This window comes from Pongo pygmaeus, chromosome 13 (assembly GCF_028885625.2).
Source record: "Pongo pygmaeus isolate AG05252 chromosome 13, NHGRI_mPonPyg2-v2.0_pri, whole genome shotgun sequence".
Classification (NCBI taxonomy): Eukaryota; Metazoa; Chordata; class Mammalia; order Primates; family Hominidae; genus Pongo; species Pongo pygmaeus.
Genome location: NC_072386.2, coordinates 119,095,847 through 119,122,942, shown reverse-complemented (window position 1 = coordinate 119,122,942; position 27,096 = coordinate 119,095,847). Strand labels below are relative to the sequence as shown.

The following is a 27,096-nucleotide window of genomic DNA, read 5'->3' as shown; positions in this document are numbered from 1 at the left end:
GCAGTTCCCATCAGAAGAGCAGAAGACGCAGAGCTGCTGCGGGTCGCCCCAGCACCAACGGGAGCTTCCCTATGGCCCACGCTCCCTTCCTGGTGTTGGCCCCAACCCAGCAGAGAGCGTCCTGGCCAAGTCCAGGCTCTGCCACCTCGCGCCCTCTGGTGGCCACACTGGTTAGTGCCAGAGGGGAACCCAGGATCTCCCCCAGTCCCTCCCAGGTGGTTCCTCTTCCCCTAAGCCAGGGTTTCCGCTGCACAAGAGATGATCCAAAGGGCTGGGGGACATCAGCAGCCCTTGGACTGGCTGGGCCCACCCTGACCAGCAAGGTGAGGCTGGTAATGACTTTGGGGATGACCACATCAGCCCCACCAGGTGAGCACTCAACTGTGAGCCGGGCTCAGGCCAAGCCACTCTATACCCAACCAGCCACAATGACCAAAGAGTAGACTAAGGCCCAGGGAAGGGATGGCACCCACCCAAAATCACCCAGCACAGAGGTGATGCTGGATCGGCCTGACTCCTTGCCTGTGCTCCCCTCTCTGTCCCTCTAATTGCTCAAGCATAGATCAGGAAGCCTCCTCCCAGGCCAGCTGAGATGCAGAGGCTCAGCCATGAGTTAAAAAATGTAAAGTAAAAATACAAAAATTAGCTGGGCGTGGTGGCAGGCGCCTGTAATCCCAGCTACTAGGGAGGCTGAGGAAGGAGAATCGCTTCAACCCAAGAGGCAGAGGCTGCAGTGAGCCGAGATCACACCACTGCACTCCAGCCTGGGTGACAGAGCGAGACTCCGTCTTAAAAACAAACAAATATATATATATACATATATATTTATATATATATACATATATATTTGTATATATATAAATATATATATTTATATATATAAATATATATATTTATATATATAAATATATATATATATACAGTGGCAGGGTGCAGTGGCTCACGCCTCTCATCCCAGCACTGTGGGAGGCCGAGGTGGGTAGATTGTTTGAGCCCAGGAGTTTGAGACCAGCCTGGGCAACATGCAAAACCCAGTCTCTACAAAAAAAAATACAAAAAAAATTTAGCCAGGCATGGTGGCATGTGCCTGTGGTCCAGCTACGTGGGAGGCTGAAGCAGGAAGGTCGCCTGAGCCCAGGAGGTTGAGGCTGCAGTGAGCTGAGTTTGCGCCATTGCACTTCAGCTTGTGCAACAGAGGGAGACCCTGGGTCAAAAAATATATATATACATACATGTATATATATATATATATATTTAAAGTGCAAATGGCTTTTATTGAGGGCCTACTGTGTGCTGGGCAACAGGTCTGCAAGGGTCCTCCTTTACCTCCCTGTACTTTGCACTGGCCAGGGAGGAGGGTGCTGGGGAGACCCAAACATCAAGCTGGGGGAGGGTGCTGAGGTGGAGGTAGAAGGGGGCAGAGGGGCCCCTCAGCTGAGTCCTTACGGAGGGAAGGGCTCCTGGGGTCTGCCCAGCTTGAAACAGAAGGCTGGGGGCCACCAGGCCCTGAATCAGGCCAGGCAGGGTCCAGGGGCCTGGGAGTCCTGCTCCTTTGCTGTGAGACTTTTAGGGAATGGGATTCATCTCTGAGTGGTTTCTCCCGATGAAAGACAGGTCCAGAGGGCAGAGTAGCCATGCCCAAGGTGGTGGCCAGGTCTGACTGGATCTGCAGTCCCTGCCAACAACCTCCTCCTCTGCTCTCTGGGCAGTAGTGGCCTAATCCTGGACACTGCTTTGCAGTCATCACCTGGACCTGGTGGGACAGGAGGAGCAGGAAGAGAAAGAGAATTAGAGTCAGACAGAATCAGAGACAGACAGACACTGACAGATATAGGAAAACAGGGGCAGAGACAGGCAGAGAGAGAAAAAGCTAGAGAGGGATGCAGAGACAGCCAAAGGTACAATTACAGACAGACACAGAGGCCAGGCACAGTGGCTCACGCCTGTAATCCCCAGCACTTTGGGAGACAGAGACGGCTGGATCATTTGAAGTCGAGTTGAAAACCAACCTGGCCAAGATGATGAAACCCCGTCTCTACTAAAAATACAAAAGGCCAGGCGCGGTGGCTCACGCCTGTAATCCCAGCACATTGGGAAGCTGAGGCGGGCAGATCACCTGAGGTCAGCAGTTCAAGACCAGCCTGGCCAACATGGTGAAACCCTGTCTCTACTAAAAATACAAAATTTAGCCGGACGTGGTGGTGGGTGCCTGTAGTCCCAGCTACTCGGGAGGCTGAGACAGGAGAATCGCTTGAACCCGGGACGCGGGAGGCAGAGGTTGCAGTGAGCTGAGATCATGCCACTGCACTCCAGCCTGGGCAAAAGAGCAAGACTCCGTCTCAAAATAAATAAATAAATATAAATAAAAATAGAAAAATTAGCTAGGCCTCGTGGTGGGTGCCTGTAATCCCAGTTACTGGGGAGGCTGAGGCAGGAGAATCTCTTGAGCCTGAGAGGCAGAGGTTGCAGTGAGCCAAAATCACGCCACTGCACTCCAGCCTGGGCGACAGAGTGAGACTCCATCTAAAAAAAAACAAACAACAACAACAAAAACATAAAGGCAAAGCTAGAGATGGAGAGGGAGAGAGAAGGCTGAGAAGGGGAAAACAGCCCCAGACACAGTCATGCCATCAAAGGGGAGAGCAAGCCAAGGTCTACGGGGCTGGGGCCTCTTCCCGCCCTGGCCTCACCTAGAGCTCATCTCGGGGCTGGGGTTGGAGGCTGTGCCCGCTGCTGCCAGTCAGGTCCAGGCGGGGGCTGCGCAGGGTCTTTTGGGAGCCGCTCCAGCTGATGAGGCGGCCACTGTCATCATCCCATGGAGAGGATGTCTCCGTGTCACTGAGCCACTCAGCGTCCCCGGCATAGTGGGTAGGGGCAGCGAGGAGGGGCTGGGCGGAGAAGGCCACCAGGTCCCGTGGCCAGAAGTGTGCCTTGTACTGCTCACTGTAAGGTGAGAGGACAGCTCAGGGGGATTGAGGCGGGCCCCTACTCCCCGGCCACACACCTGCCCGGAGCCAGGCACCTTGCCTGCCCAAAGCATCTTACTCCCCGCCATCTAGTCCTCACAGCAGCCCTGAGCAGTGGGACTTCTACTACCTCCATTTTCCAGATGAGGAAACAGAGGCTGAGAACCGGGAAGTCATCTGACTAAAAACTGCACGCAGCCAAGCGTGGTGGCTCATGCCTATAATCCCAGCACTTTGGGAAGCCGAGACGGGCAGATCACCTGAAGTCGGGAGTTCAAGACTAGCCTGACCAACATGGCGAAACCTCATCTCTACTAAAAATACAAAAATTAAGGCCGGGCACAGTGGCTCATGCCTGTAATCCCGGCACTTTGGGAGGCCCAGGCGGGCAGATCACTTGAGGTCAAGGAGTTCGACACTAGCCTGGCCAACATGGAGAAACCCTGTCTCTACTAAAAATACAAAAAAGTTAGCTTGGTGTGGTGGCAGGCACCTGTAATCCCAGCTACTCAGGAGGTTGAGGCAGGAAAATCACTTGAACCTGGGAGGCGGAAGTTGCAGTGAGCCAAGATCGCGCCACTGCACTGCACTGGGTGACGGTGCGAAACTGCATCTCAAAAATAAATAAATAAATAAATAAAAATTAGCAGGGTGTGGTGGCACCTCCCTGTAATCCCAGCTACTCAGGAGGCTGAGGCAGGAGAATTGCTTGAACCTGGGAGGCAGAGGGTTCAGTGAGTCAAAATCACGCCACTGCATTCTAGCCTGGGCAACAGAGCAAGACTCCATTTCAAAAAAAAGCCTGCAGGCACTGCGCAAAATACACACCGAGATTGGTCTGACTCTGAGGCTTGGCTGAGCCACTCCTTGGTGACCTGGGCCAAGTGGCTTGGCCTTGCCAGTCCCAGTCTCCCCATCTGCCAGGTGAGGGGACTTCCTGCTGACTGAGGTGAGTTCCTGGAGGGGATGCCTCTGCCCTGCCATGCCCGGCCCCCATCAGAGCCTCACTTGGGGTGCTGGTCGAACATGATGGGCAGGAACTCGTCCACGGGCAGCATGCGGCGCAGAGGCTGTGAGGCCAGCAGCTTGCGGGCGCCCGCCAGGCTCAGGGCGTAGGCCAGCGTCCAGTAGGAGTACCCGGCCACCACCAGGCCGGGCAGCCCCTCCACGGCCACCTCCTTCTCCGGGTTCACCTGCTTCCGTCCGAGGTAGCTGTAAGTGACACCAAGGGGCCCAGGAGTCACTTAGGTCCTGGGTGTTATGGGACCCTCCCTCACCCGCTCCTACAGGGCCAGGCTCTCAGGGGATGGGTCAGCCAGGGTCCCAAGCAGGAAAAGGCAGACTCCGGGGGCCCACCCTGCCCCCTTGTCCCTGAGGGTGCAGGCTGCCTACATCAGGTCCCAGGACAGTTTCTCTGCCTCCACATCCTCCATCAGCCGCTCCAGCCGCCCCCTGAAGTTGCTCTCAAAGCGCACGTCATCCTCAAACACCAGGACCCGGGCCAGGCCCCTGGCAACCACCTGTGGCACACAATGGGGTGGGAGATGGCTCTTCGGAGTTAAACTATCCCCCTCCCTCCACGCTGAAGCTCACAGCCTCTGCCTGGCCTCAGTTGGCCTGGCCACATCAGGCAGTTGCCCCAAAGCCTGCTGGGGGCCCCACTGCCCGGGACCTGAAATCCCAACCTCGCTCTGGCACTTGAGGCTCTCCAGATAGAATCATGATGGTAACCGTGGCCCTTGCTACATTCCCTGAGTGCTACTGTACCACAGGGCTGTGCCACTGCGTATCTCCAGGGTCCCTCAGGAGGCAGGAAATGACGATCCTCAATCGCAGGAAGGAGGTGGACACGCAGGGATGGGAAACTGCCTGTCCAAGGACACACAGCCAGGAAGTGGCAGAGCTGGGATATGAACCCGCATCTGCTAAACACCAGGGCCCAGCTTGTCACTTTGGCCTCCTGCAATTTTCCTTTTTTTTTTGAGACAAAGTTTCACTCTTGTTGCCCAGACTGGAGTGAAATGGCCCCCTAAGTCAAGGGGCTGCATGGAAGAGGAGCAGGAACGGTGGAGGCCAAGGCAGCCATGGCCAAGACCAGGAGCCATCTCCCCTCCCACCCCTCCAGCTGCCTGAGTGCAGGCATGACAGACGGTGGCTGGGCCCAAAAGCCCGACTCTCTGGGGACGGGGGAGGGGCTTGCAGTTCCCATCAAAAGATGGTCTTGGCTCACTACAACCTCTGCCTCCCGGGTTCAAGTGATTCTCCTGCTTCAGCCTCCCAAGTAGCTGGGATTACAGGTGCCCACCACCACGCCAGGCTAATTTTTTTTTTTTTGAGACAGAGTCTCACCCTGTTGCCCAGGATGGAGTGCAGTGGCGCGATCTCGGCTCACTGCAAGTTCCGCCTCCCGGGTTCACGCCATTCTCCTGCCTCAGCCTCCCGAGTAGCTGGGACTACAGGCGCCACCACCAAGCCTCGCTAATTTTTTTGTATTTTTAGTAGAGACAGGGTTTCACCGTGTTAGCCAGGATGGTCTCGATCTCCTGACCTCGTGATCCGCCCGCCTCGGCCTCCCAAAGTGCTGGGATTACAGGCGTGAGCCACGGCGCCCAGCCAACGTGAGGCTAATTTTTGTATTTTTAGTACAGACGGGGTTTCACCATGTTGGCCAGGCTGGTCTTGAACTCCTGACCTCATGATCTGCCCGCCTCAGCTGGGATTACAGGCGTGAGCCGCCGCACCTGGCCTGGCCTCCTGCTATTTTCTAAAGGAAGCTGGGCTGGGTGGGGTGGTGGGAAGACCCCAGCCCCGAATATCCCAAAGAAAAAGTACTTTTGATAACTTTTGGAAAAGTTACTTTGGAATAACTTTTGGAAAACTACTTCTGATAACTTCTGTGAAAAGGAAATCAGCTCAGAAAGTAGTGAAGCCAGGAGCGGTGGCTCATGCCTGTAATCCCAGGACTTTTGGAGGCTGAGGTGGGTGGAATCACTTGAGCTCAGGAGTTTGAGACCAGCCTGGCCAACATGGCGAAACTCTGTCTCTACAAAAAATACAAAATTTAGCTGGGTGTGGTGGTGCACGCCTGTAGTTTCAGCTACTCAGGGGTGCTGAGGTGAGATAACTGCTTGAGACCGGGAGGTCCAGGCTGCAGTGAGCCAAGATCACGCCACTGAACTTCCGCCTGGGTGCCAGAGCAATACACTGTCTCAAAAAAAAAAAAAAAAAAAAGGAGTGAACCATGTCATCCTCCAATTTGTTCAGGGACGGTAAAAAAGCCAACATAGGCTGGGCGTGGTGGCTCATGCCTGAAATTCCAGCACTTTGGGAGGCCGAGGTGGGCAGATCACCTGAGGTTGGAAGTTCGAGACCAGCCTGACCAATATGGCAAAACCCCCTCTCTACTAAAAATAGAAAAATTAGCCGGGTGTGGTGGCGCATGCCTGTAATCCCAGCTACTTGGGAGGCTGAGACAGGAGTGCCACTGCACTCCAGCCTGGGTGACAGAGCAATACTCCATCTCAGAAAACAAAACAAAACAAAACAAAAACCCATAATGCTCACATACACATGCACATATATTTGGCTATAGCAGAGAATAAAAACAAGGAATCCATGTCCCATCTCTTGGAGGGGCTGCCCTTGGAGGGTCCAGTTCCCGTTCTCTCCTGCCATGTCCAGCAACCTCTTTCCTGCGCTCACACTCCCAGCCCCCGGGCTGAGGCTTCTTGGCCAAGTACTGAGCACATGCTAAGCCCCAGGCTTCTTTCTTTCTGCTCCTAAACACCTTCCTGCCTCAGGGCCTTGGCACCCACTGTTCTCTTCTGCCTAGAAGCCTCTTCTCCCGGCCCCTCAATGGTGAGGCCCATTCTGACCCCCTCCCACACCAGGCGCCTCTCAAAGTGGCCCATACCTCTCCCCTCCACTGCAAGCTTGGTTTTGATTTCCATAACTCCGCTCAGGTCCCTGAGCCCCAGGGGGATCCCTTTATTGCAGGAAGGAGCAGACATGCATTGTTCCTGTCCTCCTCTGTGTTCTCAGAGCAGAATATCTCCTAGCACATAGTAGATGCTCAAGAGAGACTGCAGAATGAAAACAAGCACCGCTTAGTGGTGCCCATGGGGTGTTGAACACAGAGGAGATTGAAAGCTGCTGGCCAGGTTTTGATGAACGTCTTCATTCACGCACTCGTTCACAGAGCCGTGAATAGAACAAACTGGCCCCGTTCTCCACGAAGGCTGTGGGTGGAGGAAGCAGGTGCCCTCACCTCTTCCCAGATGGAGTGATGGCTGAGGAAGCAGCCCACCTCGCCCTTGGTCAGAGTGCGGCCCGAGTAAGGGTCCTGGTAGCCCGGGAGCAGGTCTACGCCGAGGTTCCTGATGGCACTGCTGTTGAGCATCCTGAGGGACACAGGTGTGGCAGGGTGAGGGGTGCCTGCCAGAGACCCCTCCAGAGGGGCCAGGCCTGTGCATATTGGGGACAGTCACACTGGAGTTGGCTTTGAAGGTTTCTGCCTTGTAACTCCTTTGTGTGACCCGAAAGTGTCAAGGGACTGGACGTGGGGAACTGGAGCCCCTGTTGCCCAGGCTGGAGTGCAGTGGCACCATCTCAGCTCACTGCAACCTCTACCTCCCAGGTTCAAGTGATTCTCCTGCCTCAGCCTCACAAGTAGCTGAGATTACAGGTGCCCAGCTAATGTGTTTTTGTTTTTTTTTTAGTAGAGATGGGGTTTCACCATGTTGGCCAGGCTGGTCTCGAACTCCTGACCTCAGGTGATCTACCCACCTCAGCCTCCCAAAGTGCTGGGATTACAGGCGTGAGCCACCACGCCCGGCCACCTCGGGAGTTCTGAGAGGATAACTATTAGGACATGTCCTAATATGATAAGACAGGGGTGACTCTTGAGGAAAGGGTGGGATGGTAGGGGGCTGCCTGAGGGGGAGGCAGTCTAGGAAGAATGTGGGAACATGACAGACACTTCTTGGGCAGAGGCCCAAGCAAAGGTTGGATAGCCTATGGTCAAGAGACCTCGGGGGACATGGTGTCTCACACTTGTAATCCCAATGCTTTGGGAGGCCAAAGTGGGAGGATTGCTTGAGGCCAGGAGTTCAAGACCAGCCTGGGCAACAGAGAAAAACCCCATCTCTCCAAAAAAAAAAATTTTTTTTTGAGACGGAATCTCACTGTTTTCGGCCCGGGCTGGAGTGCAATGGCACAATCTCGGCTCACTGCAACCTCTGCCTCCCGGGTTCCAGCAATTCTCCTGACTCAGCCTCCCGAGTAGCTGAGATTACAGGCGCCCACTACCATGCCTGGCTAATTTTTGTATTTTTAGTAGAGAGGGGGTTTCACCATGTTGGTTGGCCAGGATGGTCTTGAACTCCTGACCTCAGGTGATCCATCCACCTCAACCTCCCAGAGTGCTGGGATTACAGGCATGCGCCACCGTGCCCAGTCAAAAATTTTTTTTAATTAGGTGGACATTGTGGTGCATGCCTGTAGTCCCAGTTATTCAGGAGGCTGAGGCAGGAGGGTCACTTGAGGCCAGGAGTTCAAGACCAGCCTAGGCAACAGAGTGAGACCCTATCTCTATGAAAAAGAAAAAAACATTTTTGTTTAGCCGGGTGTGGTGATGCAAGCCTGTAATCACAGCTACTTGGGAGGTGAGGGAGGAGAATCACTTAAAACCCGGGAGGCGGATGTTGCAGTGAGCCAAGATTACGCCACTGCACTCCAGGCCTGGGCGACAGAGTGAGACTCTGCCTCAAAAAAAAAAATTCTTTTTAATTAGCTGGGTGTGATGGTGCACGCCTATAGTCCCAGGTACTCAGAAGGCTGAGGCGGGAGATTGCTTGAACCCAGGAGTTTAAGGCTGCAGTAAGCCATGTTTGTGGCACTGCACTCCAGCCTGGGCAACAGATGGAGACCCTGTCTCTAAAAAAAAAAAAAAAAAAAAAAAAAGAGTTGAGCACTTGGAGCAAATGGCAGCGGACATATGGGGCCATAGGACCCCTGGTGGCTGGGGGAGCCTAGCCTCTGGGTTCCTCGGGGGAACATGGCTGGCCTTTCCTGATCCCCACGCATCAGTAGCTCAAGTCCAGGATGGAGAGTAATAATAAGGAAGACACCTAAGCCTTTGGAAACTTACTATGTTCCCGGCCCTGGCTAACTTCACTAAACTCACAAAACCCTAAGAGAAGGGCACATATCTGCTATTTATACAAAAGGGCTGAGAGATGGGGGTAGCTGGCTGGAGGTCACACATTCAGTAACTGGTAGAGCTGGAACCCAGGCCCTGGAGCCTCAGCCACTGTGCTCTCCTCCTCTGGTGAGCAGCGGGAGGGCGTCTTCTCCCACGAGTGTCTGCTCCGAACTCCCTGAGAGAGTATTAGTCAGACCCTATTTGCATACTTCCTGGGACAGAAAACTCATTCAACCTGTCTGCTTTTCCCAGTCCTAGGGGGCTAGGAGATGGACCACACTGCTCCCCCAAGTGCACAGGGCCCCCCTCCAGGCAGCCTCACCGGCCGTCCACAGCGTCCACCACCTGCCCAGAGATCTCCATCTCCCAGAGCGAGGTGAGCATGCGTTCCCGACGGTCAGGCCTGCGAGCCAGGCTGATGACAAAGACCTGGAGGAGGCGGGGGTGGGGAGGGGGGTGGGCGGTAAGTGCAAGGGAGCGGGAGAGGAGGGCCCATCCACCTCCTAACAGCGAGCCCACAGGCTGGGGGACTTACCTCGTCAAACCCTATCTTGCTGGGCCTCTTAGAGGGCCGAGTCACATGAGCTGAGGCCTGCATGCGGGGGCCGTCCACTGCAAAGGGAAGCACACCCCAAGCATGAGTCCCTACTGACTCCTGTTAGCAGTCACCCTGAAGTCCTAGCCCCCAGCCTCATTCCTGCCCCCGTTGGCAGAACACCCCACAGGATTGGACCTCGGAGATCACAGGACCCACCTGCCCCCATTGTAGGGAGGCTAGACTGAGGCCCAACAGGGAAAAGGACTTTCTCAGAGTCATGGAACGAGTTAGGGGCAAAGCTGGAACCCCAAGGCCAATGCCTGCTCCAGTCCAGGGCCTAGGGAAAGGGGCACCGTAGGGAGGCAGGGAGCCCCAGCAGCAGGTGGGTGGAACAGTTCCCCAGCCCTCACCTAGTGCTTCTAAGATCAGGTGGATGAAGTTGACCCTCTCGTCTTCCAGCCCCTGGTGGGATTTCACCGGCACATTCATGTACCCATAACGGTGCTCATTGCACACGTGGACCGAGACCCCTGCAAGAGACAGGCTGAGTGAGAGCTGCAGTGGAGGGTGGGGCTCTCAGAACCCAGCTGAGAGGTCCTAGGCCCAGCACTGCCAGTGACCCAACATGTCGGGCTTCTCTGGGACTCAGTTTCCCCACCTGTGGGACCAGAGGGAGAAAGGGCTTGGCTCACACAGTATCTAAGGGGTCTTTCTGCTGAAATGGTTCATTCATTCAATATACCTGTCCAGGGCACCCGCTGGGAGCCAGGGTTACGGCAGTGAGCAAGACTGAGTCCCTGCCCTCAGGGTATCAAGGTGAGGCAGGAGCAGGTAAACTCCTACCCATCACAGCCACAGGATGCCAGTGAGCCCCACTGCTCTGTCTCCTAAATCCCCCCATCTCTCCTGATCCCCACCACCCCACCTGGATCCAAGGGCCATCGCCTTTTCCCCAGACCCCTCCACTTCACCTCACACCCTCTGTGGCTCCCCTCCACGATGTCTTTCACCTGACGGCCAGAGTGGCCTTCCCCCAGCTTCAATATTTGTTACCTTTTTTTTTTTTTTTGAGATGGAGCCCTGCTCTGTCACCCAGGCTGGAGTGCAATGGTGCGATCTTGGCTCATTACAACCTCTGTCTCCCAGGTTTGAGCGATTCTCCTGCCTCAGCCTCCTGAGTAGCTGGGAATACAGGTGCGCACCGCCACATCCGGCTAATTTTTGTATTTTTAGTAGAGACGGAGTTTTGCCATGTTGGCCAGGATGGTCTCGAACTCCTGGCCTGAAGTGATCCACCCACCCTAGGCCACCCAAAGTGCTGGGATTACAGGTGTGAGCCACAGCACCCGGCCAATATTTGTTACCTTTATTATAATTATCCTCAGGGGCAGGCACACGGTGCCAATTAAAAAGCTAACCCAGGCGGGGCACAGTAGCTCACACCTGTAATTCCAGCACTTTAGGAAGCCCAGGCAGGCAGATCATTTGAGGTCAGGAGTTCAAGACCAGCCTGGCCAACATGGTGAAACCCCATCTCTACTAAAAATACAAAAATTAACTGGGTGTGGTGGTGGCCGCCTGTAATCCCATCTACTTAGGAGGCTGAGGGAGGAGAATCACTTGAACCCGGGAGGCAGAGGTTGCAGTGGGCCAAAATCGCGCCACTGCACTCCAGCCTAGGCGACAGAACAAGGCTCTGTCTTAAAAACAAACAAAAAAAACCAAATAAAAGCTAACCCTATTCCCAGCATTGAGCACAGAGCCTGGCCCAGAGCCGGGATGTAGTATCTGGCTGTTAGAGACTGAATTCCTTCAAACCATTGACCAATTAACAAAGGCTGTCGCTTGAAGTAGGGATAGCAAATGAAAAATAACAGAATGCTTTTGTTTCCTCTTGTGTTTTCCCCTCCAATTGTTTCACCTTCACTCACTTTTTGCACTTGGTAAGATTTCTTTTTGCATGTCTGCACACTGCAGACTTCTCCAGCACAAAACAAAGAATTATAACATCCTCCTTACCGGCTGCCACTGATTACTTGATTAAATCGTCACCTCTAATTTACCCTAACCACCTACAAAGTTCTTCTCCATGCACCAGATAGTCTTCAGGGTCGGAATTACATATTCTCTGCAGCCTTCTCAAGAGCTTCACTCCAACATGAGTGTCTCTACCCCTCCCTCTCATCCTCAGGACTGGATTTTTTTTTTTTTTTTTTTTTTTTTTAAGGCGGAGTCTCGCTCTGTCGCCCAGGCTGGAGTGCAGTGGTGCAATCTCGGCTCACTGCAATCTCCGCCTCCTGCGTTCACACCATTCTCCTGCCTCAGCCTCCCGAGTAGCTGGGACTACAGGCGCTCGCCACCACGCCCGGCTAATTTTTTGTATTTTTAGTAGAGACGGGGTTTCACCATCTTAGCCAGGATGGTCTCGATCTCTTGACCTCGTGATCCACCTGCCTCGGTCTCCCAAAGTGCTTAGATTACAGGCGTGAGCCACCACACCTGGCCAGGACTGGATTTATTCCATCCATACCCAAACACTTTCTTTCTCTCTGTTTTTTTTGTTTGTTTTGTTTTGTTTTGTTTTTGAGACAGGGTCTCATCCTGTGTTGCCCAAGGTGGAGTACAGTGGCACAATCACAGTTTACTGCAGTCTCTACCTCCTGGGCTCAAGCGATCCTCCTGCCTCAGCCTCCCAAGAAGCAGGGACTACAGGCGTGGGCCAACATGACAGGTTAATTTTTAAATTTTTTTGTAGAGATGGGATCTCGCAGCCGGGGGTGGTGGCTCATGCCTGTAATCGTAGCACTTTGGGAGGCTGAGGGGGCAGATCACTAGAGCCCGGGAGTTCAAGACCAGCCTGGGCAACACGGCAAAACTCCATCTCTACAAAAAATACAAAAATTAGCTGGGCATGGTGGTGTGCACCTGTGGTCCCAGCTACGCAGGAGGCTGAGGTGGGGGAGGTCAACACTGCAGTGAGCTGAGATTGTGCCACTGCACTCTAGCCTGGGAGCCACAGAGCAAGACTCCATCTCAAAAAAAAAAAAAAAAAGGCTGGGCTGGGCTCAGTGGCCCACGCCTGTAATCTCAGCACTTTGGGAGGCTGAGGCGGGCAGATCACCTGAGGTCAGGAGTTCGAGACCAGCCTGACCAACATAGAGAAACCCCGTCTCTACTAAAAACACAAAATTACCCAGGCATGGTGGTGCATGTCTGTAATCCCAGCTACTCGGGAGGCTGAGGCAGGAGAACTGCTTGAACCCAGAAGGCAGAGGTTGCAGTGAGCCAAGATCACGCCATTGCACTCCAGCCTGGGCAACAAGAGCGAAACTCCACCTCAAAAAAAAAAAAAAAAAAAAAAGGCAGAAAAGAGATGAGGTCTTGCTACATTGTCCAGGCTGGTCTCGAACTCCTGAGCTCAAGTGATTTCCCCACCAGCCTCAGCTTCCCAAGACTTTGAGATTAGGGTCTAAGTCACCTTGCCCGGCCATACCCAAACTCTTTCTAGTAACTTTCATCTTAAAAGTAACTACTGGCTGGGTGCGGTGGCTCACACCTGTAATCCCAGTACTTTGGGAGGCCAAGGAGGGTGGATCACCTGAGCTCAGGAGTTTTGAGACCAGCCTGGCCAACATGGCGAAACCCCGTCTCTACTAAAAATACAAAAATTAGCTGGGTGTGGTGGCGGGTGCCTGTAATCCCAGCTACTCGGGAAGCTGAGGCAGGAAATCATTTGAACCCAGGAGGCAGAGTTTGCAGTGAGCCGAGATCACACCAAAAAAAAAAAAAGAGAGAGAGAAAAGAAAACTCATGACCCAAAGTTGTAACTCATGAGTTAACAGGATGAAATGCAGAGTAGGGAAGGGCATGGTAAGCAGCCGGAATAGCATGTGCAAAGGCGCAGAGGCCTCCAAGGAATGCTAAAGGAGGGCTGGTCCTCACCAGCAGCCTGGCAGGCATAGGCAAAGACGATGATGTCATCAAAAGGCCAAGTGTAGTTGGGATGTGGCGGGTAGAAAGCAAGCTGGTCTGCCCCTTCAGCCCGCAGGGATACAAGGAAGGTGGAGTGGACCATGGGGACACGGAAGCAGCCCCGGCGCTGGCGGTTCTTGGTGGGGAAGTACTCGGCTGTGCGGCGGTAGTAGCCCTGGGGAAAAGGGATGCTTTGGGCTGTGAGAGGGCTCCCCTGCCCCTGCCCACAGACCCCAAGGCCTTCAGGCTCTCTGCTTTCCACGTCCCTCCTTCCAGGACCTCAATCCACCCAAGGCCCCCATCCCGGCCTCACCTGGGGGGTGATCCCACACCAGAAGTTGGAGTAGTAGGTCTGGGAGTCCAGCATTGGGGCCACCACAGGAAGCTCCTGCCCCATGAGAAGCCGCAGAGTCTGATTGTTGGTCAGAATGTTGTCTGTGTCTGCAAACTTTGGGGAGGGGACGTCACAGGCTCCAGCCCTGCCTGGGCTGCAGCCCCCCAAGGAGTTCACTGAGTGGTCCTGCCAGAGACCCAGCGTGGCTCCTAGGATCCAGTGGGAATGCTCTTACAGAGGTCTAACTAACAAACTCAGTACATCTGTTTCTGGACCAAGGCTCTAGTCTGGGGCACTGACTCAGGGATTGGGTCCAGAGATTATACCTGAGTTGCTGATCTAAGACCTTTATCTGGGATCTGGCTTAGAAAATGGATCCAAACACCTACTCTGAGCTCTAGTTCAGAGATCCAGGCTCAGTTTATATCCTGGGCTCTAGCCTAGGAATTGAGGCTCAGTAAAGTCTATATAACGGGATCTATCTGAGGGGTCCAGGCTTAGTACCTAGTCTGAGCTTTTAACACAGGGACCCAATCTGAACATCTGGTCTGGGCTCTGGCCCAGATAGCCTGCTGAAGGATCCAGTCTTCGGGTGGGTCAGTCACATTCAGATTTCTTTTTTTTTTTTTTTTTTTTGAGACCGAGTTTCATTCTTGTCACCCAGGCTGGAATGCAGTGGCATGATTTCAGCTTAGTGCAACCTCTACCTCCCAGGTTCATGCGATTCTCATGCCTCAGCCTCCCAAGTAGTTGGGATTACAGGCGCCTGCCACCACGCCCAGCTAATTATTGTATTTTTAGTAGAGATGGGGTATCACCATGTTAGCCAGGCTGGTCTCGAACTTCTGACCTCGGGTGATCCACCTGCCTTGGCCTCCCAAAGTGCTAGGATTATAGGCATGAGCCACTGCACCCAGCCTATACCCAGATTTCTATCAGGGACAGATACTACCACTTTTCAGAAGCCCAATTCTAGCCAGACTTCCTCACCAGGATATAGTCGGCCCCCCAGTCCCTGGCAAAGGTGAGGGCTTCCTGCTTCAGCTCCATCAGAAACTGGTGCCTTTCTTTGGTCCAGTGCTTGGGACCCTCTTCATCTGGGTAGAACCTGAGGGGATAGAGAGGTGAGATGTTCCCATGGGGTACATGCCCCTCCCTCTCTGCAGGGCAGTGGACAGAGCCCTGGCTTGGAGGCTGTGGCTCTGGGCTGACCCTTTTGCTCTCTGGGCTGCAGCTGTTCTCCATCTTCCCCAGCACCCTTCCCCTCAGATCACCACCTGGGCTCGCCCTCAGGCCTCCAGACCACAGCAGCATAGTCATCGCCCACAGCCGCCAGCCACTCCTGCAGCATCTCTGTGGTGTTGTCCACATTGTGATCCGTGGCACACCTGGGGACGGGAAGAAAAAAGCCTGAGGGGGCAAAGCCACAGGATTGAACCCCAAGGCAGCCTTGACCCCAAAGCACCAACGCCTTTGAGGTCGAGCTCTCCTTGGAACAGTGAAGGGTAGGTGTGCTACAGCAGAGAGGCTGGAGGCAGCACAGCCAGGTCCCCACCACAGTTCTGTGACCTGCTGTGTGACCTCAGGCAAGTCCCATCTTTCTCTGGGCTTCACGTCCTCCCTCTATAACTTAAGCTGTCCTGCCTATGTGATGGGCCAAGAGAAGAGAAGATGAATGCATTTTTTTTTAGATGGAATCTTGCTCTGTCGCCCAGGCTGGAGTGCAGTGGTGTGATCTCGACTCACTGCAACCTCCGCCTCCCGGGTTCAAGTGATTCTCCTGCCTTAGCCTCCCGAGTAGCTGGGATTACAGGTGCGCACCACCATGCCCGGCTAATTTTTGTGTGTTTAGTAGAGATGGGGTTTCACCATGTTAGCCAGGCTGGTCTTGAACTCCTCACCTCAGGTGATCTGCCCACTTCGGCCTCCCAAAGTGCTGAAATTACATGCGTGAGCCACCACGCCTGGCCAATGAATGCATTTTGAAAGATGAAAAGTACCTCGACTTTAAGGAGCACACCTGGCACGTTCCCTAGTTATCTTCGTTAGGTGGGCAGATACCTACCTGTGTGACCTGTGGCTGTGTGACCACAGGCCAGCCCCTGTCCCTCTCTGAGTGGAGACTAGACAGAAGAGCTGCTGCTTTCCTCCACCCCCAGGTTGTAATAAGGACCAAACCATGCTCTGAGCGTCCCTGAGAATGCAGATGGGTCCGAGCTCCGTTGTCATGGGGCACAGCCTCCCCTCTCCTGGGGAAGGGGCCCCCATAACAGAGGTGGGGGTTTAGCCAAGTGCCCAGGTTTTGGGTGATGCTGCCCCTTTAAGCCAATTCCCCAGAAATGAAGACTACGTGTCAAGTCTTACAGGGGTGGGAACTAACAAACTCCCAAACTGTGGTAATTGTGGGCGGCCTCCCCAGGCCAGGGCTCCACCCCCCCAGCCCAACTGTGGTGTGTTGTAGAGGGTGGCTTGTCATTTTTCTCAGTTTACCCCCAACCTCAGCCAGGGACTCCTCCCTGTTCTGGTGTCTACAGACCAGGGGTTGTGGCCTTCAATCCCAGTGCCCTGTGGGTACAGAGATGCCAGAGGGGAGAGGCTCCAGGAAGGGGGACTGCCCTTAGCTGACAGGATCCCGCCCCTCTACCAAGATCTACCAAGAGAGCTGGCCCCAGCACAGAGAGAGGGGGGCCGGTCTGACTCCGCTGCACAGCCCGGAGCCCAGTGCTGATGGCACCCCCAACCTGTGCACGGAAGCCTCCAGCCTGGTCGATCCCTGCCACGTTGGACCCCAGTGGACTTCAGAGGTTCCTGTCTGCTCCTCTTCAAATCCAGCCAACCACAGGTCCCACCGGGGTTGAGCTGGGCCCTGAAGGCTGGGGTGAAAAGGGCTGGCTGGGCCCAACCTACACCCAGGGAAGGCCCCAAGAGGAAGGAGTAGGGGACCAGAAGGAGGGGTGGGTGTCCCGCGTCGGCCTGTGGCCTCAGAGGTCTGTCGTCTCCCAGCAGGGGGCTCGGGGTCCTGTCTGGGGGCTCGGGCTGGCAGGGCCGTCTGTGAGGGGAGGGGCCTGTCTAGGTGGTGTCTGGGCAGGGAGAGAGCAAACAGGGCCGCCGGGGGCGGGGGCCATCTGCGAGGCTGGGGGTTAGGTGCCCACTCGGTGCCAATGCCCGGGTCTCTCACCAGAGGGCCATCCTGGCCCGGGGGTAGTCCAGCCGCTCCAGGGCGCCCAGGTAGTGGGGCAGCGAGTGTTCAGCATTGCGGGCCAGGATGGCAAGGACCACAGCGGGCAGCGGCGACTCCACAACGCCCGCAGCCTCCAGCCACGGCCCCAGCAGGAGCAGCAGCTGGAGCAGCGGCGCGGCAGGGGCAGCGCGCATGGCGGGCGCTCGGGCGGCTGCGGCGGCCCCCGGGGCTCTCCGGCCAGCAGAGGGGAGGGGGCGGGGCCTGGGGCCCGGGCGGGGCCGAGGCAGACCCGGAGAGGGCGGGGCAGTGCACCCCCAGAGTGGGATCCCCCTCCCCACCCCTGCGCGTGGATGCTCAAGTTTTCTGTCCTTGGCCTGGGGCACCGGAGGGCCAGGGCCCGGGGACCCGCGCCAGCCGCGACCCTGGAGCAGCCCAGCCCGGCTGGACCCCGGAGGGGCGACGGGGGAGGGGCGGGAGGACGGGGACGGGGACGGGGGAGGGGTGCTGGGACGAGTGCGTCCGGGCCAGCCGGGCGTCCGAGAACAGTAGGGGCTCATGGAACCCCTGGGCGTTGAACTCCCGGAATCCGGATTCCCCGGCCCACGCAGCGGACCCTTCGACCTGAGCCGCAGACCCAGAGGGGCGGTGCCTACTCGGCCACCACCTCCCGGGCTTCCCCGGCTCCCGCCCCCTCCTCTGCCCCAGGCGCCCTCTGGCGGCCCTGGCGCCTGCTCCGCAGACCAGCCGGGCCACGCGTGGGCCAGAGACCCAGCGTGGGGGGCGCAAAGGGAGTCCCTCTGACCTGGGCGCGTCCTCCCGCGGCGGTTCGCTCCTTAAGTCCCCTGCGCGTCACCTCCTTGCGTCGGTCGCCAGCACCCGCATTGCTTCGGCCCTTTAAGAGAGCACAGCCAGGCCGGGCGTGGTAGCTCACGCCTGTAATCCTAGCACTTTGGGAGGCTGAGGCGGGCGGATCACCTGAGATCAGTTCAAGACCAGCCTGGCCAACATGGTGAAACCCCATCTGTACTAAAAATACAAAATTTAGCCGGGCGTGGTGGCGGGTGCCTGTGCTCCCAGCTACTTGGGAGGCTGAGGCAGGAGAATCGCTTGAACCCAGGAGGTGCAGGTTGCAGTGAGCCGAGATCGCGCCACTGCACTACAGCCTGGATGACAGACCGAGACTCCCTCTCAAAAAGGAAAAAAAAAAAAAAAAGAGCACAGCCCTCACAGCCCTCTCTTGGTCTGAGTGTAGAACTAGGGGACACCACGGAGCTGCTCACTGCGACCCGACCTGTCCGCCCTCCAAAGCAGGGGATGTTGGCTCCCCTGGAGCACCGCCGGGGTCCTTAGGACCCTGCTGGGAGGGAAAGGACTCTCCAGCCTCTCGGGAAAGGAGCAGAAAAGGGAGAGGCCTGGCGGCACCACAGATGGGATCGAACCAGGTGTCTGTCACCAAACTCAGACAGGTCTCTTTCCCTCAGGAGCCTCTCGGGTAAAATCGGGCTGATAACGCCACCCATCTGGGAGGGTTTGCAGGGATTCCTCGAGAGAATGAATGCACTGGCAGCTTTTCCCGCATGGAGCCTGACACACACGAAGAGCTCCGCCCTGGGGCTGGGAAGACAGGACTGGAGGAGAGGGAGTCTCCCCCTTCACCCTCCCACCGCTGGGAAGATCTCCTTTCCTAGGAACACCACGGGGTCTCCCTTCAGCCTTTTCCCAAGGTCGGGGAGGGGAGCTAGGGCTGTGCACACGATCTCCTCTGCAAGGGGAGGGCTGGAGGTCCATAGAGGAAGGGACTTACCTAGTGCGTGGGCAGCACGTGCGCACTGAACCCTGGAGTACTGATCTCTAGCCTAGCTCCAAAGCCTCCACCAGGATCGGGTGGCAGCTTCCATTTGAGGCCATTTCTAGGCCAGCGGCCCTGCAATGAGAAGCATTCTGGAGAGATGCCAGATTTCTCCTCCCTTGCACGGTAGTCCCCTGCGGGAAGCCACTCCCAGCCCCAGAAGAGGGATTCCCTTTCTAAAGCAAAGCAGTGTTCCCTACTTCACCTCCCCACCCCCCACACCCAGAGTCATTCCACAGCCTCTGCCTGTCCTGTCCAAGGGTGCTATATGGTCTGAATGTTGAAACCTAATGTTAATGTCAGGGTATTAAGAGGCAGGGCCGGCCGGGCGCGGTGGCTCAGGCTTGTAATCCCAGCACTTTGGGAGGCCGAGGCGGGCGGATCACGAGGTCAGGAGATCGAGACCATCCTGGCTAACACGGTGAAACCCCGTCTCTATTAAAAAATAGAAAAAAATAGCCGGGTGTGGTGGCGGGCGCCTGTAGTCCCAGCTACTCGGGAGGCTGAGGCAGGAGAATGGCATGAACCCGGGAGGCGGAGCTTGTAGTGAGCCGAGATCCCGCCACTGTACTCCAGCCTGGCAACAGAGTGAGACTCCGTCTCAAAAAGAAAAAACGAGGCCTGGGGAGCTTGTCCACCCCTTCTGCTACATGAAGACACAGCTAGAAGGCCCCACGTATGAGGAACGGGCCCTTACCAGACACCAAATCTGCTGGCGCCTTGACCGTGGACCTCCCAACCCCCAGAACTATAAGCAATAAATTTCTTTTTTTGGCCAGGGGTGGGGGGTGGTTCAAGCGATTCTCCTGCTTCAGTCTCCTGAGTAGCTGGGATTACAGGCACACATCACTATGCTTGGCTAATTTTTTGTATTTTTAGTAGAGATGGGTTTTCACTACATTGGTCAGGCTGGTCTCGAATTCCTGACCTCAGGTGATCCAGCCGACTCAGCCTCCCAAAGTGCTGGGATTACAGGTGTGAGCCACCGTGCCCGGCTGATAAATTTCTGTTGTTTATACATTATGCAGTCTAAGATATGTTGTTATAGCAGCCCAAACGGACTAAGACAGGGGCCTTCCAGATTATTCCCTGGCCTCAAGTCCTCCTCTTCCCCCCAGTCCTCCCACCCTCCCCAGTAGTCCAGCCTGTCACTAACTTTCTTGCCTCAGAGTTTTCCCATCACACCTGCCTGGAAAACCCAATAGCCATCTTGTTTTGGGGCAGGTTGGGGCTACTGCAAACTCAGGGTCTCTACCCTCAGTTGGGCTCTCACCCAGCCCAAGAATCCTGTTTCCCTGTGTCCCCTGCCCACTCCCCTCAGGGCATTTCAAATGCTTCCAGTCATTGAGGCACGGTGGCTCATGCCTGTAATCCCAGGACTTCGGGAGGCTGAGGTGGGCGGATCACTTGAGTCCAGGAGTTGGAGACCAGCCTAGGAAACACAGTGAAACGCTGTCTCTATTAAAAATACAAAAAAAAAAAAAAAGGCCAGGGCGGTGGCTCACACCTGTAATCCCAGCACTTTGGGAGGCTGAGGCAGGTGAATCACCTGAGGTCGACAACTCAAGACCAGCCTGACCAAGATGGAGAAACCCCATCTGTACTGAAAACACAAAATTAGCTGGACATGGTGGCGCGTGTCTGTAAGCCCAGCTACTCAGGAGGCTGAGGCAGGAGAATCACTTGAACCCAGGGGGCAGAGGTTGCAGTTAGCCGAGATTGCGCCATCGCATTCCAGCCTGGGCAACAAGGGCGAAACTCTGTTTCAAAAAAAAAATAATAATAATAATACAAAAAAAATTAGCCAGGTGTGGTGGCACATGCCTGTAGCCCCAGCCACTTGGGATTCTGAGGCAGAAGAATCACTTGAACCTAGGAGGTGGACGTTGCAGTGACCCGAGATCACGCCACTGCACTCCAGCCTGGGTGACAGAGTGAGATTCTGTCTCAAAAAAACAAAACAAAAAAAAGCCTCCAGTTTTCTCAAGCCCCCATTCCACCGCCCCTCTCCCCCAGCAAAGATCTCTCTACTAATTTTTGGAGAAAATAGAAGCCATTACCTGGGAACTCTCATTTCCAGCCTCCAAACCTTCCAACTCTGCCCTCAGCCAGCCTCAGGAGGCACACCCCTCCTCAACAGAACGGCCCCTGTGAAACCGCCTTTGCAAATTTGTAACTCAGGAAATTATGACAGCGAAACAAATCAGACCTAACTGATTCTGTCTTGCTTCTAACCCTTAAGCTGTCCTTGTTCACTCCTGGGTGTAGGCTGAACTAACTTTGGGAGGGAATTCAGTTCATGGTTTGACTCTGAAACACAATTTATAACAGCCCTTTCCCAAAAAGACCCTTCTTCTTGCCTGGGGTCCAGTCTGCCTTTGCAGTACTGGCAAATTAGCTATAAGATTGGAAATTACAATTTAGGGGTCATGCAGCCTTTGGGTCCTCCCCAAATTGTTCCTGGGGTAACATCACTATTGTAAAACCTAAAGTCAGTGCTTGAGATATTTTGCACACCCTGCACCTGATGGATCAGCTGACACCAGCCAGACCAGTAATCTGGCCCAACCAGTTCTACCATTGCACCCAGGAACAGAAGACATTAAGAACACCTAACTTCCACCTCCTATGATTCCATCTCCAACCTGACCAATCAGCATTTCCCACTTTCCAAGCCCCTACCTGCCAAATTATCTTTAAAAACTCTGATCCCCACATGACTGGGGAGAACCGATTTAAGTAATAATAAAACTCCCGTCTCCCGCACAGCCGGCTCTGCGTGAATTACTCTTTCTCCTTTGTAATTCCCCTGTCTTGATAAATCGGTTCTGTCTACGCAGTGAGCAAGGTGAACCCATTGGGTGGTTACACCTGGTCCCCTCACCCTTCCTGGATCCCCATCCTCCCTCTCTTCTGGGCCCTTCCTTCCACATGTCAAAGGACTTGGATCTCCCCCAGCCAAAGATAAGAAAGCACCAAGGCACCCCTGTGGCCTCTAGCTGTGGCCATAACTCGCTCTCTTCCTCCAAGCCTCTTGAATGGTGAATGTGCACCTTGTTCCCTGTCTCACTCTTCACTTCCTTCCATTCTCTGCTTGACACACACCAAGGTGGATCCTGCAGAGACCAGAGTCCTCCAACCACTCCCCCTGAGTGGACACTTCCTCCTCATACCTGCATCCAGGCTGGAGTACAGCAGCATGATCATTGCTCACTGCATCCTTGAACTCCTGGACTCAAGCCATCCTCCCATCTCAGCCTCCTGAGTAGCTGGGATTACAGGTGCATGCCTAATATTTATTTATTTATTTATTTTGTATAGACGGGGATCTCACTATGCTGCCCAGGCTGGTCTTGAACTCCTGGACTTAAGCGATCCTCCCACCTCGGCCTCCCAAAGTGCTTGGATTGCAGGTGTGAGCTACTGAGTCTGGCCAGCACCCCTTTCTAAAATGCCTGACAATAACTCCCTTCAGGGCTGCCGCTGCTGAGCACAGAGCTCAACCTGTCAAGGGGCAACAAGGCCCTTCATGGCCTGCTTGCATCTTCTCCACCTCCTCTGGTCTGCAAGCCCTCCCCCTGACCCGACCTTATGCTCCAGCCAAATTGCACCATTTACAGTTTCCAGAATACTCCATGCTTTTGGACCTTCCCACACCCTTTTCTATTTTTTCCCTTGGTCCCACTGCCTGGTCTGGTCTTTCCCTTCCTGGGCAGCTTCTACACTCTGGGTCCTATAGTCTCAGCCCAAACTTCCTCTCTCTGCAAAGATTTCCCTGATGCCATGTCTGGGAAGACATATCCCTACAGGTCATTCTGTATGATCCCGTTCATTCAGCAACTATTTCCCGAGCACATGCTATGTGCAGGTGGAATGCTCGGGGCTGGGAATACAGACGTGCACAAAACAGATGCAGTCTCTGCTCCTAGGCTCCTTACATTTTGGTGAGGAGAGACAGATAGGAAACAAGCAAAACAATCAATGAAGAGATCATTTCAAGGAATGGTAAATGCCATGAACAAATTGAAACACGTGATCAAGAACTGAGAGTAGGCTGAAGGCAGTGGCTCACACCTATAATCCCAGCACTTTGGGAAGCCAAGGCAGGCACATTGCTTGAGCTCAGGAGTTCGAGACCAGCCTGGCCAACATGGTGAAACCCTGTCTCTACAAAAAGTACAAAAATTAGCCGAGCATGGTGGTGCACACCTGTAGTCCCAGCTACTCAGGAGGTTGAGGTGGGAGAATCACTTGAGCCCAGCAGGCAGAGGTTGCAGTGAGCTGAGATTGCGCCACTGCACTCCAGCCTGGGCAACAGAGCCAGACACTGGCTCAAAAACAAATAAATAAATAAGAGAGAGAGAGAACTGAGAGTAGCTGGGAGTCGAGCAACATTCAGACAGAGGGGTCAGGGAAGACATTTTGGAACAAAAGGAAGAGCTAATCAAGGGGAGATCTGAAGGAAGAGTGTTCCAGATGAAGGAACAGGTAGAGCAAAGGCCCTGAGGTGGGAACACGCAAGGCGGCCAGTGTGATTGGAGCAAGGTGAGCAAGAGGATATGGTAAGAGGTGAGGTCAAATAGGTGGGAACGGCCAGGTCACCCAGTGCCTTGAAACTATGGCAGGGTTTTGGTTTTGGTTTTGTGTTTGAGAGGGAGTCTCGCTCTGTTGCCCAGACTGGAGTGCAGTGGCATGATCTCAGCTCACTGCAACCTCCGCTTCCTGGGTTCAAGCGATTCTCCTGCCTCAGCCTCCCGAGCAGCTGGGATTACGGGCACCTGCCACGACGCCCGACTAACTTTTGTATTTTTAGTAGAGACGGGGTTTTGCCAGTGTTGGCCAGGCTGGTCTCAAATTCCTGACCTCAGGTGATGCACCCACCTCAGCCTCCCAAAGTGCTGGGATTACAGGCGTGAGCCACTGCGCCCGGCTATATGGCAGGGTTTTGGATTTCCTTTTTTTCTTTTCTTTTCTTTTTTTTTTTTGAGACGTAGTCCCGCTCTGTCACTCAGGCTGGAGTGCAACGGTGGGGTCTTGGCTCACTGCAACCTCCGCCTCCCAGGTTCAAGGGATTCTCCTGCCTCAGCCTCCCGAGTAGTTGGGATTACAGGCGCCCGCCACAGTGCCCGGCTAATTTTTGTATTTTTACTAGAGACAGGGTTTCACCATCTTGGCCAGGCTGGTCTTGAACTCCTGACCTCGTGATCCACCCACCTCGGCCTCCCAAAGTGCTGGGATTACAGACGTGTAATCCCTACTAAAAATACAAAAATTAGCTGGGTATGATGGCACGTGCCTGTAATCCCAGCTACCCAGGAGGCTGAGGCAGGAGAATTTCTTGGACTGGGACCCAGGAGGCGGAGGTTGTGGTGAGCCAAGATCCTGCCACTGCACTCCAGCCTGGGCTACAGAGCAAGACTCCATCAAAAAAAAAAAAAAGCTCGGGCGCAGTGGCTCATGCCTGTAATTCCAGCACTTTGGGAGGCTGGGGTGGGTGGATCACCTGAGGTTGGGACCAGCCTGGCCAACATGGAGAGACCCTGTCTCTACTAAAAAAATACAAAATTAGCCGGGCGTGATGGCGGGTGCCTGTAATCCCAGCTACTCCGGAGGCTGAGGCAAGAGAATCGGTTGAACCCGGAGGCAGAGGTTGCAGTAAGCCGAGATCTCGCCATTGCACTCCAGCCTGGGCAACAAGAGCAAAACTCCGTCTCAAAAAAAAAAAAAAAAAAAAAAAAAAAAAAAAGTGCTGTCCTGTGGAGCCTAAGACCTCATTAGCTGGGTCATGCCTGGAAAAAAAATGATTGCTTGGGCCCACCTGGCTGAGCGGGATCCGGATCCTATGGGGCTGACACCTGGTGAGGCTGCGGGTTTCTGCCTGCAGCATCCTCACCCACTTCAGCCATTGTAGTTCTGACCAAATCCAGGTGATGGCGCCAGCGCCTCAGGCTTGACTCTAGCTTCCTGGAGTAGAGACCCTGCAAGAACTGTCCCCCTCCCCAGCGCCTTCGTCCTGCTGGGAGCCTCAGTTCCAAGGCCTGCCTGCCCCTGGCAAAGACTTTGTAGCATGGCTCCACCAGGGAGAGGGGAGCTGAGGCTGGCAGACTCAAACTGGGGGCCAACCCCTACTCCTAAATGTTAGGGAGGTGGGCTGCAAGAGCCCCCTTGGGTCAAAGAGAAACTAGGGGTATCAGGCCACTGGGAGTTGGGGGTCAGCAACCCGGGTAGGCTGCTCTGGTCCAGTGGACTCTGGCCACACCCCCATTAACCCTCTGTGTACCCTGCCCCACCTCATTTGAGGTCCCAGGAGCTGCTTCCTTGCCAATCGGTAGGGGCAGCCTGGGGGTGCCCCAGGGCCCAGGTAGGGTCCCCGGATTGGGAGTCCTCGTGGCCTGGCAGTCAAACAGGCTTGAAATGGGGACCCAAAGCAGAGAGGATGCTTGGATGCTCTTACCAGCTGCCAGCTTCACGTCTCCTGAGTTGGGGGATCTCTGGTCCTCTGTCCTGCTTTGTGGCCAAGGGAGCCCAGGATCCTGGCCAGAGGGTGGGCCCACGCCCCACTCCTGGTTCTGGGTGCAGTTCGGCAGATGGGAATCCAGGAGCTCAGCTTGGGCACCCTCCCCACCTCCGGCTCCAAGCCCAGTTCCAAGAGGACCCAAGGCTGAGCAGAGGCTTGTCCCCAATATCCTCCCCTGCTCCTCATCTTTCCTATTTGAGGGAAGACTGAGACCCTCAAAGCCCAGCTGGAGGCATCCCTGCCCATTCTGCTTAGACTTAGCACACCCTGGTCTCTGCTCTAGGAATCTGCCCTCAGCCCCCCACATTCTGGGGGTCCACCCAACACCCACACACACTTCCACGGACCACCCTCTCTCTCCCTTTTGGCCATGCCCTCCTCTCCCAGGATCCCAGATGTGCAGCTGTCCTCCTCTGAGGCTCTGCCTCTGTTCTCAGGAGGCTGGGACCAGGCCAGCTGTTTTCTCTGGGCAGCCAGCTGTTTTGCCCATCAGGAAGCAGTCCTGGCTCCTCTGCTAAAATCGTTGCTGTGGTTGCAGCGTGGCAGCCCTGCTGAGCCAGGTCCTGGGAGCTATTAACTCCTCTGGGCCCAGGCAGCCCCTTCCCTCTCTCAGCCCTGATACCTTCTGCTTCCCCCTGACCCACAGAACTAGCCCATCTCGGGACTTCTAGGGACCCCAAGAAGACCAAGTTTTGCTATCCCCACCCCCCTCAACAACTCCTAACCCCCGCCCCACTCCACAGAGCCTTGTCCTCAGGTGAACCCAGCAGGAGGCTCAAAGGAATAAATGTTAACCTTATTCAGAATAATAATCATAGCTATCATTAACCGTTTGCTGTGTGCCAGGCATCTGCTAAGTGCTTTTTTCTTTGGGTAGGCGACGGAGTCTCTGTCACCCAGGCTGGAGTGCAATGGCATGATCTCGGCTCACTGCAGCCTCTGCCTCCCGGGTTCAAGTGATTCTCCTGCCTCAGCCTCCCAAGTATCTGGGATCACAGGCACCCGCCACCACGCCCAGTTGATTTTTGTATTGTTAGTAGAGATGGGGTTTCACCATGTTGGTCAGGCTGGTCTCCAACTCCTGACCTCAGGTGATCCACCTGCCTCGGCCTCCCAAAGTGCTGGGATTACAGGCATGAGCCACCGTGCCCAGCCTGCTAAGTGCTTTAAATGTATTATATAACGATTTTCACAACAACCCTGTGAAGTCAGGAATTCTTTTTTTTTTTTTTTTTTTTTTTTTTGAGATGGATTTTTGCTGTGCCGCCTAGGCTGGAGTGCAGTGGTACTATCTTGACTCACTGAAACCTCTGCCTCCCTGGTTCAAGCAATTCTTCTGCCTCAGTTTCCCAAGTAGCTGGGACGACAGGCATGTGCCACCACGCCCAGCTAATTTTTGTATTTTTAGTAGAGACGAGGTTTCACCATGTTGACCAGGCTGGTTTTGAACTCCTGACCTCAAGTGATCTGCCCGCCTTGGCCTCCCAAAATGCTGGGATTACAGGTGTGAGTCACCATGCCTGGCCAGTTGGGAATA

The 27,096-nt window shown here is 54.8% G+C and overlaps 1 protein-coding gene across 4 annotated transcripts; it reads right to left on the bottom strand.

Moving 5' to 3' along the window:
• Positions 1-1,253: 1,253 nt before the first annotated feature.
• On the bottom strand, positions 1,254-25,927 carry CERCAM (cerebral endothelial cell adhesion molecule). 4 transcript variants are annotated; one of them, XM_063649943.1, is made up of 16 exons: positions 25,497-25,927; positions 18,998-19,117; positions 17,191-18,085; positions 16,754-16,885; positions 15,290-15,400; positions 15,003-15,120; positions 13,992-14,066; positions 13,649-13,853; positions 10,117-10,236; positions 9,704-9,780; positions 9,491-9,597; positions 7,234-7,366; positions 4,359-4,486; positions 3,975-4,178; positions 2,691-2,943; positions 1,254-1,753 (listed from the first exon to the last, which is right to left on the bottom strand). In XM_063649943.1, exons 3-15 carry the CDS (start codon positions 17,748-17,750, stop codon positions 2,691-2,693), a joined length of 2,223 nt encoding a protein of 740 aa, XP_063506013.1. In that variant the 5' UTR covers positions 17,751-18,085; positions 18,998-19,117; positions 25,497-25,927; the 3' UTR covers positions 1,254-1,753. The 4 variants fall into 4 exon arrangements, with proteins under 4 accessions (XP_063506013.1, XP_054357040.1, XP_063506014.1 ...); XM_054501065.2 differs by having other exon boundaries at positions 13,992-14,126; positions 25,497-25,919; XM_063649944.1 differs by lacking the exon at positions 16,754-16,885 and having other exon boundaries at positions 25,497-25,695.
• Between the last annotated feature and the right edge of the window lie 1,169 nt (positions 25,928-27,096).